The 13,186-nt window shown below is 67.3% G+C and overlaps 1 protein-coding gene across 1 annotated transcript; it reads right to left on the reverse strand.

The window, feature by feature from the left end:
* Positions 5,990-12,475, reverse strand: MRPL23 (mitochondrial ribosomal protein L23). Its single transcript, XM_018043526.1, has 5 exons — positions 12,395-12,475; positions 10,628-10,750; positions 9,753-9,835; positions 9,111-9,184; positions 5,990-6,203 (listed from the first exon to the last, which is right to left on the reverse strand). Exons 1-5 carry the CDS (start codon positions 12,409-12,411, stop codon positions 6,039-6,041), a joined length of 462 nt encoding a protein of 153 aa, XP_017899015.1. The 5' UTR covers positions 12,412-12,475; the 3' UTR covers positions 5,990-6,038.

Genomic DNA, 13,186 nt, shown 5'->3' on the forward strand with positions numbered 1-13,186 from the left:
GAGGTGAGGGCTGTGGGGTCTTTCCTGAAGCCCCTCAAGGCCCGGGGGGAAGCTTGGCAGGGCGGTGGGAGGGGAAATTCACGAGCCCAGAGCTGAGGGACGCCTGGGGCCAAGGGAGACAGCAGGAAGGAACCCGGGGACAGAGGGTCTCCTTAGGTGGAGGCAGAACCAACAGCAGCAGAGTCCACTGAGGCCAGGCAGGGCACCAGGCGGCCCCCGGACCACAGGGCAGGGCAGCTGGGGTGCTGGGAGTGCCCTGGGCTGGCCGGGCAGCAGGGGGTAGCGTGTGCGGCTGGGGTTACCCCCAGGGACACTCTGCGCACGGCTTAGATTGCCTGCAGTCTGGAGGAGCAGTCTTTGGAGCTGCTCCAGAGGGGCCAGCAGCCAAGGCTCCGTGGGGCTCACCGGCCAGCGTGAAGGGTGCTTCTTAGACCAGCAGGACCGGTGGCTCTTCCAGGGCCATGTCTGATTCGGGGCCACCACACCGAGCGGTGACCAGGTGCCCACTTCCGGCACAGCCTCTCCCTCACTGTCCCAGGCCTGGATGCCCTGTGGGCCCTCCCACAGCTCCACTGACCTTCTGGGGCCTCTGCTGTGCCCACCCCGCCACTCCGTGGCCATGTGCGGGAGCCACGCCCCCAGGGCGCTACACCTGGCAGGGACCCAGGGTATGGTGACGGGCAGCCATGGGGACAGAGCCCTGGGGTGGGGAGGGGTCTGCAGGGGGACACGCACCCGGGTGGAGAAGGGCGCCGGAGAAGGACAAGGCTGCAGCCCGGGCTTCCCGGCAGCAAGGCCAGCAGCTCGGAGGGGCGGGTGGACGCCTGGGCCCCGAGGCCCTGCAGTGCCAGATCGAGGGGCCGCCCGCCCCGGCACCCACGGCAAGCCTCAGTGGGGCCCGGAGCTGAGGGCCCGCCCCCCACGGTACCCCTCACTCGAACTCTTGCTCACACAAGTGCACACACACCCACGTGACACGTGGCCTCTCTACCTCCGGACTCACACGGCTCCCCCTCTGACCACAGGCGTGGGGTTTTATTAGGGCTACAAATCAGATATCCCACGGTTTGGGGCTGAGGCCGGTTTTCCTAAAAGGTATTTAGGGTTCTGGCGGCCAGTGAAGTCCAGAGAGAGCCCAGCAGCAGCGTGAGCCGCCCCGGCCCTCAGGGCTCCGGCGTGGCCTGTCAGGGGCGCTGTGGGGCCGCAGCGCCTGCCTCCGAGGGGACGCGAGGGCCCTACAGGTGGGCACCGTCCCGCCGCCCCTCTGCCCGTGGCCCAGAGGCTTGTCGCTAGGGTCTGTGGCCACGCGGCGTGTCACGGGGCTGAAGGAGGCCCAGCGAGGCGGTCGTCCAGAAAGCTGCTCCACATGTGTGTCAGGAGCGGGGTGGGGGACACAGACCCCCCGACACGGTCGGTGCCGATTCCACGAGCTTGCGGGTGCTTCCGTGTTCTCCCGTTCAAACAGCAGCATCTCTGTGTCAGAGCCTGTGCCCTCCCCTCCGCCAGCTTCAGCATCAGGAGGGCCAGCTCGGGGCAGAGGCTCGGGGGGCGAGCGGCTCCTGGGACTCAGGCCGGGAGGACTTAGGGTCAGGTCACCCAGACGGGCCGGCCAGAGGAAAGGGGGGCTGACTTCAGCCTGCAGAGTAGCCTGCTGGGCGCCCCAAACCGGAACTCTCCTCGAGGACACTCTCAGGAGCGCCTTCATGGAGACAGGAGCACCCACCCAGGGGAAAGGGAGGACCCCGGCAAAGCGAGACACAGGCTGGGTCTGAGGACCCCCCTTGGAGGCCACGGGGGCCTCAGGGTGGGGAGGGTCTGGGTGTGAGGGGCGCTCTGGCCCCAGCCCTGCAGAGGTGGAACCGGCGACGCGCCCGCAGAGCTGGGCCCAGGCAGGGTGCAGATATGGGGGGGGGAAGAATGGGGTCTCCCCGGTGCCCCAGAGAGGAGAGTGGGCCGGCTTGCCTCCCCTCCTCCGCAGACTCAGGGGTCCAGCCCCGCCCGAGGAGGTGGGGGCCAATCAAAGCCAGATGTGGGCGCAGTGCAAAAAGCGTTGATCATTCTGAGCAGGAAAAGCCGGAGAAGAGACGAAGTGGCCGGGGCAGCGGGCGCCGGGGCGGCCACAGGCACCGAGGAGCGCCGTGCGCGCCAAGCAGGGAGCCGGCGGCCCTGGGGCCCTTGCGTCTGCCTCAGGCTGTCTGGCCACACACGTGGGGCAAGGCTCCCCCTGGCCAGGGCGGGTGGGACGCTGGGAAGGAGACCCAGGCTCTGGGACACCGTGCTGTTTCTCCCAGGGAGCTGAGCGCCCCCAGACAAGCCGGGCAGGCGGGGTGGGGGCGCGGGGGGAAGTGGAGGGGACTGCCCTGGGTGGGGGCACCGCGAGGATGGCAGGACACGCAGGGAGAGCCAGCGTGGCTCCGGGGGAAGGTGGGCCCTTTGTCAGGACAGGACTCAGCGTGGGTCATGAGGCTGAGGCAGGAGAAAGGACTGGAACACACGCGGGGCTGACAGGCCTTCTGAGGGCCGGAGCCAAGTGTGGCCTGCACCCGGGGTGCGGCATCGCACGCAAGGAGCGGGGCCCAGAATGCCGTCCCAGGGCTGGCGGGAAACCCCCTCCCCAGGCCAGTCCCCCGACCCTGCTTCTGGCCCCAATGGAGCTCCCAGGCCCCCGAGGGGCAGGCTGGGGTGACATCCCCACCCAGGCCTCTGCAGCCGGCCACGGACCCAGCCCCTCTCCCCATAGCCTTCAGGGACTTTCAGAGGCTGATAAATAACCTGGGTGGTGGTGAGACAGGCCTGGCCTGCTGTGAAACATTCCAGGCTAAGCTCCCACCCCTCGAGCAGCGAGAACACGCACGCTGAGCGCCCATGGGCAAACAGGACATGTGAAGTCCACTCCCGCGCCCAGCGGAGTGTCACTCAAGCTCAAAGAGGAAGGAAGCCCTGATACCACCCGGCCTGGGTGGACCTGCAGGGCGTGACGGTGAGTGACAGAAACCAGACACAGGAGATCACACCCCCCGTGACTCCACGGCCATGCCACGTCCAGACAGGCCGGTCCAGAGACGGGAAACAGACTCGTGTTGGCAGGGGGCCGGGGCGGGGTGCCGGGTCGCTCTGTGGGAGACCCCAAACTGTTCAAAGCGATGTCAGCTATGGAGACAGCCCCGCCTGAACACTCCGTTGGGGGGGAGGATTGTAGGACTGAACTGCACCTCCATAAAGCTGCTTGGGAGCACAAAAGAACCACCCTGGCGGGCTCTTCCTTCTTGCGCGACGTGAGGAGGGGGAGGCCTGGTCTTCGCAGCCAGGGGGCAGGAGCCGCAGCTGCCACCCACAGTGAAAACGGTGGCTGGGGGCCGAGGAGGCGGGGCCCACCCGGACCCTAAGCCGGGCTCTCCTGGGTGGCCGAGCCGACGTGCAGGACTGGGCGGCTGACCGGCCGGGGAGCACACACACACTCAGGCCTTTGTGCATGGAGCTCAGAATTACACGGAAGTCGGGAGGGGGGACCCCGCCAGAGCCCCACCAAGGCCCCTGATCTGATGTCTTCAGTCCCCTCTGTGTTTTAAAGCTTGGCAGGGGGCGGGGGGGGGGGGTGCGGCGCGGAGTGGGGGGCAGGCAAGGGCAACGGCTGTGCCCCTGTCCTGGGCCCCCCATCGGGGCGGCCGGGGAGCCCACCCAGAGCACAGTGGATGGAGCCTCCGACAGGCAGGCTTCCTCAGACTCAGGCGGGGGTCCCGGCGGCAGGAGTGGTGAGGGGCCGGCCAGGCGGCGGGCACCTGCAGCAGGTGACTCCCACCACGTGTGTGGGGTGAGGACAGCGTGGGGCGGCCCCTGGGGGACCCCGGCCCTGGGAGAGGAAAACCAGACACTGGCGGAGGGGCTGCCGCCGGATGGGTTTCCGCTCCATCCTGGCGGCCCTGCCTGGCGGGCAGGCCTCACCTGGAGCTGCTGGGGGTGGGGGTGGGGGTCTGGGATGCATCCTGGGGGCCATGGGCCGGGCTTGCTGCAGCCATAACTCAGCCGCAGAGGCCCGCCAGCTCCAGGCAGGGCCCGGCACTGCCCGAGGCGCCAAGGAAGTGGCTGCCCCGGCCCCCTGCCCCCAGCCCCTCCCTTCATGGGCTCTCCCTGCTGGACCCTGGGTCTCACAGCCCCGCACACAGTAGGTGGGGTCTTGTGGGGCAGCGTGATGGGCTCTCCCCGAGTGTCGGCCCAGGGTGCTCCCAGCAGGGCTGTCCCCACACAGGGAAGGGAGTCCAAGCCCACTACACCAGGCCCTCCTGTGCCCAGCCCCCGAGAAGGCTGACCAGCAGAGGCCTCAGCAGGCCCAGCCCAGGGCTCCTGAGACCCCCCCTGCAGGCCCCGTGTGTGGGGAGCAGAAGGGAACAAGCTGCGGGGCCCAGCAGTCTGCAGCATCGGCATCTCCCAGCTGTGGGAGGAAGTGGGAGCCGGGGTCTCAGAGAAGGCAGCGCGGGGCCCACATCCCGGGGCAGGGCCTCCCGAGGCGCCGGCTGTCTCGGTCAGCCTCCAGCCTGCAGCCGGCGAGGGGCGGGGGGGTCACACAGTCCCTTCTCCAGGCTCCATGACGGGGGTGGGGGGGTGGGGTGGGGGTGGGGCGGGCAGCCCCCCAGCTGAAGGCCCACCGGCTTCCTGTTCCCGCGCGGCCTGCAAGGCAACCCCCACCCCTGCCTGGCCACCAGCGCCCTGCCTGCCTGCCTCCCTCCCGCCTGCCTCTGTCCCCGCCGGCCCGTGGCCACGCCACCCCTCGCATCCTGGGGGTGCCGAGGAGACTGGGGGTGGGGGGCGGCCCCCTCCTCCATGGCCGTGACCCGCCAATGCAGGGCCCTGGGGGACGTGGGGGCCCCCCGCGAGCGCGGCAGCTGGGTGGGGGGGGGGGCTCTGGGGGCCCGCATCCGGGGGCGGCCGGCTCTGGACGTGCAGCGGATGAAGGATGGGCTCCCTCCCCTGGCCTTGAGTCGGGGTCCTCGGGGCCGCGGGGCCCCATGAATTATTTCTCTCAGGAAAATACCATTGCCTCCGCGCTCGGCCTCCCTCCCGACCTTCCCCATCACTTTAAATCAACGCTGAAGGCTGCAGTTTGCCCGGACCTTCACCCTCAGGCGAGGGGAGCTTCAAAGGCCCACGTGACGCCTCTGGGGTCCCTCGGGGAGGGGGAGGCCGACGGGCTGGCTCCCCACTGTCTCCCCCACAGAGGAAACGGCCCAACTCCAGGACGGGCTTTGGGGACCCGGGAGGCCACACAGGGGGTGGTCCCCGAGCCCTTGTGGCTTGTGCCCAGCCCCTCACCCGAGAACACCACCTGATTCCCAGAGCACCCACGACGCCTTCCCACTCGTCTCCCAGACCCCCAGGCCCGTGGATACTCAGAGGTGGGCCCAGCTGACCCCGCCGGGGCGCTCGAGGAGGCTTCCAGCGGGAGCCTGGTTCCAGGAGACACCAGGCCATGGGCAGCTCCTGGGCACCAGGCTCCTGGAGTCCCACGCCACCTCCGCCCCCTGCCCCGCGGTCCCCAGACCCCCTCCTTTCCCACCCGCCCCCGGGTGCTGGCCACCCAACTGCTGGCCACTTCCCATCTGGGAGGCCGCAGCCACCTTCCCAGCGGGGTCTGCTTCCTGCCGGGGACCCGCCTCACTCTGGACTCAGCTCTGCTTCCTCTGGACCCCCCTACCCTCCACACCAAGCCCCCTGACTGTGCCCCACGGGACCCCCAGCCAGGCGGGCTCCCTCCCGTCACCCAGACCCTGCCCTCAACACTCACTTTCTAATCCCCCCACAAACTGCACGAACACAGGCTTTTAAATGGAGTGGCTCAGGGTGACTTCAGGGCCCAGGGCAGGCGGCCTCCCTGCTGCTGGGGGTTGGGGGGGGCGCGGTTCAGGGCTGGCCTGGCTCGTCTCAGGCCCACAGGCCGGCACACACGGCGGGCCCCTGCGCGGGGCGGGGGCAGAGCACGGAGCACGCAGGCCCGGACCGTCGCCACGAGCAGCACTTTATTCGAGCATGATGGCTGGCTCCCGTCACAGGCCGAACCAGCCGGGGACGCCCCCTCGCCGTGGGTCAGGGCTCTGGCGCCGCCGCTGCTCCTCCAGCACCTGGTCCTGGAGGTCCTCGTCCACAGAGCTGCCTCCGGGCTGCTTTCCCTTGGGAAACAGATCTGGGAACGTGAAGGTCTGCCCGTGTGCCTGGGGAGAAAACAGACAGGCTGAGCCCAGGACCCCCGCGGGGAGGTCCCGTCCGCGGGGAGACTGAACTGCCCGCCCCACACCTGCAGGACAGACGCACAGCCAGAGGACAGGTACGCAGGCTGGGCCTCGGCCTTCGGCAGCGGAGGCCACTGCCGTGACAGGGCCCTTCTCACTGAGGCCAGCTCTTGGAGGAGTGTCTGCACTGGGCGAGCCCAGCGAAGCCCCTACTCCTGGCAGGAGCTGCCAGGCCAGACTGCAGGCAGAAGGGCAAGGGAAACGGGCACAACTCGTGTCTGCTGCCTCCCCGGAACACTTCCCATCTGAAGCACCTACAGGCCTTCACCCCCATTAAAGACCCCTCCCGCTCAGCTTGGCAAACAAAAGGCATGTGACATACAATGAAATGTACATGTGAGCAGTCTATAAATCAAGACCGGCTTTGCAAATTAACTGGTTTTACGTCTTTCACTGAAAGTTCAGAATGCAGGAGGGCCAGCTAAGTCCCAGCCTGGACCCCCAACACACGGCCAGGGTACACCAGCCCAGCCCGTCAGGGAGCCAGGGAGAGGAGGGGACCCTAATGGTGGGAGGTGAGGGGCCACCTCCGCACACGGCACGTGGCAAAGCTGCTCCAAAGACTGGAGGGGACCCCGGTGATGTTCCCAGGGCCATGCCGCCCACCTCTGGACGGGCAGAGAGGGATGGGGGCCGGTACCCGGATCTGGAAAATTTTAATAAGGAAAATCAGTGAAGTGAGCTTGGTTTTTGGAGACCCTTGTTTCGTGAGGAAGTTTGGACTCGGGCAGGCGGCCAAGCGTGATCTGTAGCAGCCCACAGCGCCGGGCCCGAGAGTGGGGTGTTCACAAAGCCCGCTCACGCGGCGAGCGCAGGCCCCGAGCCATGAAAGGCCATGCCTGTACGCGCGGTAGCCCGCCTGCAGGAGGGTCGCTCACACACTTCAAGACTCTCTTTCTTCTTCTTTAAAACACCAAAGGGCAATAGCTTACAGGCAGGGCTGCTTGCCCAGAATGGGGGATTCATGTTTAATATACCGAGGTGATTCTGCTAGTTTTCTGAGGTGGGGAACCCAACGTGACATTTTTAACTATAAATACAAAGACGGCAATCCGCAACAGCCTGGGAGGGACGCAGGGCGCCATGGAGAGAGTCCCCCACCGTCTCTCCCCGCGACGGGGCTCCCTGCCTAGAGAAGGTCACCGTGTGCTTTCAGAAATAACTCTCTCCACCCTTGTGAAGCTGATGAGCAGAAAGTACAGGAGGGGGTGGGGGCCGAATCCAGATTTCTTTACGAAACAGGGGTCTCCAAGAACACGCAGCCTCTGTCCCTGGCAGGCTGCAGCTGGGGGCCGAGGCTCCTTGCTGTGGGGTGACCCAGGCTCGCCAGCTCCCCAACTCTCCACCAGAAAGACGTTTATTGGGTTGTGGGGGGAACTCTGGGACCCTCAATCTGAAACCAGCTTTCTCAAAGCAGCCAACCCTACACGAATCTGGGGACTTCACTTGTCCTTCTGGCCAACGCTCGGTGTGCTCCACCGTCAGCTCTGATGAGGGGCTGGGAGGGAGGCCTCCAAGGACCCGTGGGGGACAGAGAAGGGAGCCCTTCAGGGGGTGAGGGCCCAACCTCCCGGCCGGTTTCCAGGCAGAGATCTGCTGGAGTCAGCAGGGAGGGAGTCCGTTACGAATTTAATTTTGGAGCAGAGGGAAGCGTGCCCGGTGGGGACGCGTTGGGATTTCACAGGGAAGAAAGGCGGCCGGGTGGCAGCTGCAGGTACGCGGCTTCCAGAGCGAGGTGGGGCCGGGAAACGCCGGGGCTTGGATGACTCAAAAGCCACTTGTAACTATAGCCCCCGCTCAAGGGCCTCGTGGCGAATGCCGACATACGGGGTGTCAACCGGCTGCCGTGACAAAGACAGATGGCCCGGCTGAGCGCAGAGGACACAGGCGTCTTTATGAGGCCAACGGCTGCTCTCCTGGCCTGGACCGGCTGATTTTATGCACAGCAAATATTAGGCCAAATAATTACGGGGGCCCCCGTTTAGAACAACTGTGACTGTTTTCCAGAAAAGCTGCCATGCTAACTGGGTCTTCCACCAAACTGCCTCCTAAGGCCCGAAACAGGGCCCTGGGTGGAGGTGTTTCCATAATAACACCACTGCCACCTAGCGGCCAGCCCGCTGGCACCCGCCCGGTCAGGCTGTTTACAGGGAAACTGAAGGAGCTGGCAGACCCCTGCCCCCACCCTACCCCCGCCAGGGTTTCAAACCCTCCGTGCGCGGGTCCAAGGTCACCTGCCCCATCAGAGGGGCCCCACCTGGAGCCCATGTGCCTCGGTGCCGGCAGCCAGGCTGCAGACCCTGACTCCAGGGGCTCTCTGTCCGGGAAGCTCAGGACGGCAGGAAGGGCGGACAGGGGTTTTGGAAATGTGGGTCTCAGTCTCACCAGCTGGGGGTTTCAGTCAGCAAAGGCTCAGCAGGGTGCTGGACCCCGTTCCCATAGCCCCTGCCAGGCAGGAGGCCGTGTGAAGAGAACCTGGCCGGGGTCGAAGGGGGAGCAGGAGCCCACAGTCCAGTCCAGGGGAGAGGGGGCCAGTCAGGACCCAGGACTCCCCCGGTGGTCTGCCCCAGAGACGGAGGCCCCTGCAGTCCCCAGGCACCAACTGCTCCCCGGCCTGGACGCTGGTTACTGTCTGAACCGACGCCCAGGCCAGGGAGCCTGCTTCTGCCCTCAGCAGGCCCTCAAGAAGTTCCCCAGAGCCTGCCCGGCCCCTTCCACCCCAGCTCAACTGCACCCCAGCTCCTCCAGGGGCTCCGTGCGGGTCAGAACCAAGGGCTGGCCTGGGCCCCGGGTTCCGCCCACGCCAGGGCAGGCAGGGCGAGCGCTCACCAGCTGCACGTAGGCCACCTTATAGTCTGGCTGCTTTATCCTGACATTCCTGTGATCCCTCCTCCTGTTGGAACCTGCCGGAAGCAGGAGAGACAGAAGCCTTCACTCCCAGCATGCAGCTCTCAGCCCCATAACCCAGGAACCCGCTTTCTAGAAAGAGGGACACACGTGGGCACCCACGTCTAAGGGCGGCAGGCGCACACCTGGCGGGCACCAGCCTCTGCTCAGTGCAAACCCAAATGGGCCTAAGACAACCAGAGAGCCAGCTTTCCCCTGGTGTCCTGGAGGCTCTTGCAGCCTGACCTCCCTTTGACAGAGGGTCGTCATATTTACAACTAGGCAAGCAGGGGCTGGGGAGCAGGAGTCAACAGGAAGGAATGAGAAAAGCCCAGCAGAGTAACATGAGCACTTTGCTGACCGACGCCAGTGTGGGGGCGTCAGGCGGGGGCCCTGCTCTGAGGAGTCGGCGGGAACCAGGCCTCCAAGTCCCAGCCCTGGGAAGGAGGGCCCCTCTCCCCCGAGGCGGGCCTGTTTCCTCACATGCAAAGGACCACGTGCTAGAGGGGCTGACAGGGGCCAGGCCAGTGAGGCTGGCGGCCTGGCCTGCTGAGCTCGGGGAGGAAGCCCGGCCCCACGACCCACCATGCTGCACCCTCGTCCGCACGGCGGCCACTGGCACGTTGTAGATGCGCTCGAGGTAGTTCCTGAGGTCCACTCTGCTCATCCTGGGGCAGGAGGGAAAAAGGGGGGCTCTGAACAGGGTGGAGAAGGAAGGAGCCTGCCGGGCGGCACGAGCAGCTGAGTGCAGACACCGGGTGGGAGCCGCTGGGGAGGCCGGGGCCGGGCCCCGCTGACCCTGCAGTGGCATCTGGGCGCAGCGACATGGGGGCGACGGGGACCGGCCCCCAGGGCTCTGTCCTGTTGCCCTGCCTGGGGGCCGAGCTGGCGAGCAGAGGGGAGGGGTGGTCTGCGCGTGCCCTCTGGCTGCTGGGAGCTGCCCACTCCACAGCTGCCACCCTGTCCACAGCGAGCCCCCCCACCCCCCTGCAGGCATCTCCCAGAAAGGATGGCCAGGGTGGTGGTGATGCTGTCCCCTCTGTCCCTGACAGGGCCCAGCCTCTCCTGCCCTGGCCTCTGAGGCAGACGGCATGACCCTCAGCTCCCATGGAGGCTCGAGTATGGGGTGCGGAGAATCTGTGTCTCCTCAGCAACGGGGGCCTCTGTGAAGGACCCACCCAAGGGCGGAGGCTTTGGGAGCCAGGGTCAGAGCCCAGCCTCCTGGGAAGGGTAGCCAGGCCGAAGCAAGGAAAGGAGCTGGGTCTCTCAGGCTGGACTTCCCCGGGGTGGCGAGGAGCCCAAGGCGCCCTCAGCCGAGGCTCTGCACACACCAGGCCTTGGTGCAGGGCTGCCAGTAGTTTCTTTGTGGTGGGAAGAACCCTGCTGTGAGTGGGGCCCAGTGGCACCTCCAGGGCCGTGGGCCTCTCGGCCTGAATCCCTCTGGGGCGGGGGAGGCTTACTCCATCGGGATCCGGAACTGCACAGTATCCTCGGGCTGGGCCGTGCCGGGCCGCACCAGCTGGATGAAGAAGTTGGTGCGGAAGACCCGGAGCTGGGGGTTGCCCAGCTGGTACAGAGGGTACCTGCAAGGGCGGGGGGTGGGGAGAGGGGTCATGTCAAACGCCCAGAACACGAGGCTCCCGGGATGCCCCGACAGGGTCCACAGGTCATCACGCCCACAGGGCTGAGGAGCCAAGGGGGCAGTCACCCTCAGGTCAGCTCTTCCCTCACGCGGTATGGGGCAGCCAGTCCCGTCCCCAGGGCAGTGTGGCCTGCTGACCCTCAAGGTCGGCCTTTGGAAAGAATCAGTGAATGATTCACGAGCGGACGACGTGCCCACCCTGCCCTGTCAACAGGCTCAGAGTCATGTGTTTGTTCAAAGTGCCGGCTGCACAGGCACTCGGCCCCTGCGTGGCTGTCCCCCCGGAACGGGCCTCCAGCTCCCTTCCGCTTAGGTGAGGTGGGATCAGTCAGAACCAGCTTAATCTGCACTGGCTCAGTGCCGCTGAGAGGACAAGGACGGGGCCACCTCCACTCCCGCCCCCCACCCCCCGCCCCCCCTGTGCTGGAAGCGCCAGCTCATCCTTGGCAAGAGTGAAGATCAAACGATAAAGGGTGAGCAAACAGGGAAACCAAGATCAGGGGCTCAGAAAGGCAGCGTGCAGGTCACCAGTTACACGCTCACTGCCCACCTCCTTCACCCCTCAAACCCCCAAAGGGGGGCAGAGACATCCAGAATGTATGGGCAGCCACCACCTGCGGCTCCAACCCACCCACTCCAGCTGGACCTACGCCCCCATGGGTCTGGTGGGCGAGGAGGGCCACACTGCCAACCGGACCCAACCAGGCCTCGGGGCTCATTGGTCCAAGGAGGTGGGGGGCCCAAGGTCGGCAGGGCCTGTGAGGCGTCAGGGGTCCACTGGGAGCCCAGGGGAGGTGTTTCAGTGAGGGTGGGGACAGGGGCTGACGATGCCCCTGGGTCCTGGTGACCAATTTGCAGCAGGGCACATGACCTCTGATCTGGGGGAGCAGCAAGCAGGAGAGAAGGGAAGCTCGTGAAGCCAAGTCCCACGATGCCTCTGGGCCTTACAACTCTGGGGAGGAGGACGGGGCCAGGGGCCGAGGTCCTGGGTGGGGCATCCTGAGGGTGGCAGGGCCTGAGGGCCCTGACACAGGCTGGGACGCCCGCGGGCAGGCCAGTGATGAGCTGAGTGCCAGCTGACGTCTACTGGGGTCTCCTGGTGACCCCGACGCACGTGGCAGCTGCCGGGACACCAGCAGCAGCACCTCCCGACGGCAGAGCGTCGGGCGCAGGGCGGGCGGGCCGGCGTGCCCGCCCACGGCCGAGCCTCGCCCTGTCCTCGTGGGGGCCGGGCCGGCGAGTGGCCACCGGGCTCGCCTCTTCCCCCTGGTGACCGGCCGCGGGCACTGCAGGGGCCACGGTCCGGGCCCCCGGGGAGCTGCCGGGGCGGGGGGCGCGCGCAGCCCGCGGGGCCCGAGGCCGGCGCGGCACCGGCCTCCCGCCCAGCTTCGCCGAAGGCCAGGCTCGACCTCGGGGGAGGCCCGGGCCCCGCGGGCCCCGCAACGACCCCCGCCCCGCCCCCACGGGAGCCCAGACGCCGCGCGTCCCGCCGGGGCCCCGAGTCCCGACCCCGCGGCCCGGCGCCGCGAGCCCACCCTGGGGGCGGCCACGCCCCCGACCCCGCGCGCCAGGACCCCCCACTCACAGCACGTTCCGCGCCATCGCCCGCTTCCGGGGCCGCGGCCGGAAGGAGGGGCGGGCCCTACCTGGGCCCGCCCCCCGGCGCAGCGCCCCCTGGCGCCCGGGAGGACGCGCGCCGCCCGCACACCTGGGCCCCACCTGGGCCCCACCTGGGCCCCGAACCCTGCACACTCAGCGCCCTACCTGTGCCCGGCAGCACATCCTAGTGCCACCAGCCCCACACGCCCTCCCTCCGCTCCGGAGCCCAGCGCACCAGTGGACCACCACGGACACCCCTGCGGATGCCCCGTGACTCCAGCCTAGTGCCCAGGGACACTGCGGGCCACCCACCACCCTTCCAGCTGGTGGCCCAGGTGGGAGACTGGGGAAGCGGGGAAGGTGTGAATTCGTGGGAGGCCCCAGTCAGTAAAGGATCTGCCTGCCGACGCAGGAGGCCTTGGTTCAACCCCGCAGCTGGGAAGATCCCTTGGAGAAGAAAATGGCAACCACTCCAGTGTTCTTGCCGGGAGAATCCCATGGACAGAGGAGCCTGGTGGGCTACAGTCCACGGGGTGGTAACAGCTGGACACAACTGAGCGGCTAAACCACCACCTCTCTCCACCTGGCCCCGGGAGCTACCTCCCTCTACTGCCCTACCCCAGTCCTTCTGGCCAACTCCTCATGCCCTGAGACACCACCCAGGGACCCCGCAGCCATGCCTGTCCCCCTAGCCTCCCTGAGGCCATTGGCTTCTCCAGGCCGCAGCTGGCCCGCCCTGCTTTCAGCCTTGGCACAGCCCTCACTGGGGTCCCATCAC

The sequence above is a fragment of the Capra hircus genome, chromosome 29, assembly GCF_001704415.2.
Source record: "Capra hircus breed San Clemente chromosome 29, ASM170441v1, whole genome shotgun sequence".
Taxonomy (NCBI): Eukaryota; Metazoa; Chordata; class Mammalia; order Artiodactyla; family Bovidae; genus Capra; species Capra hircus.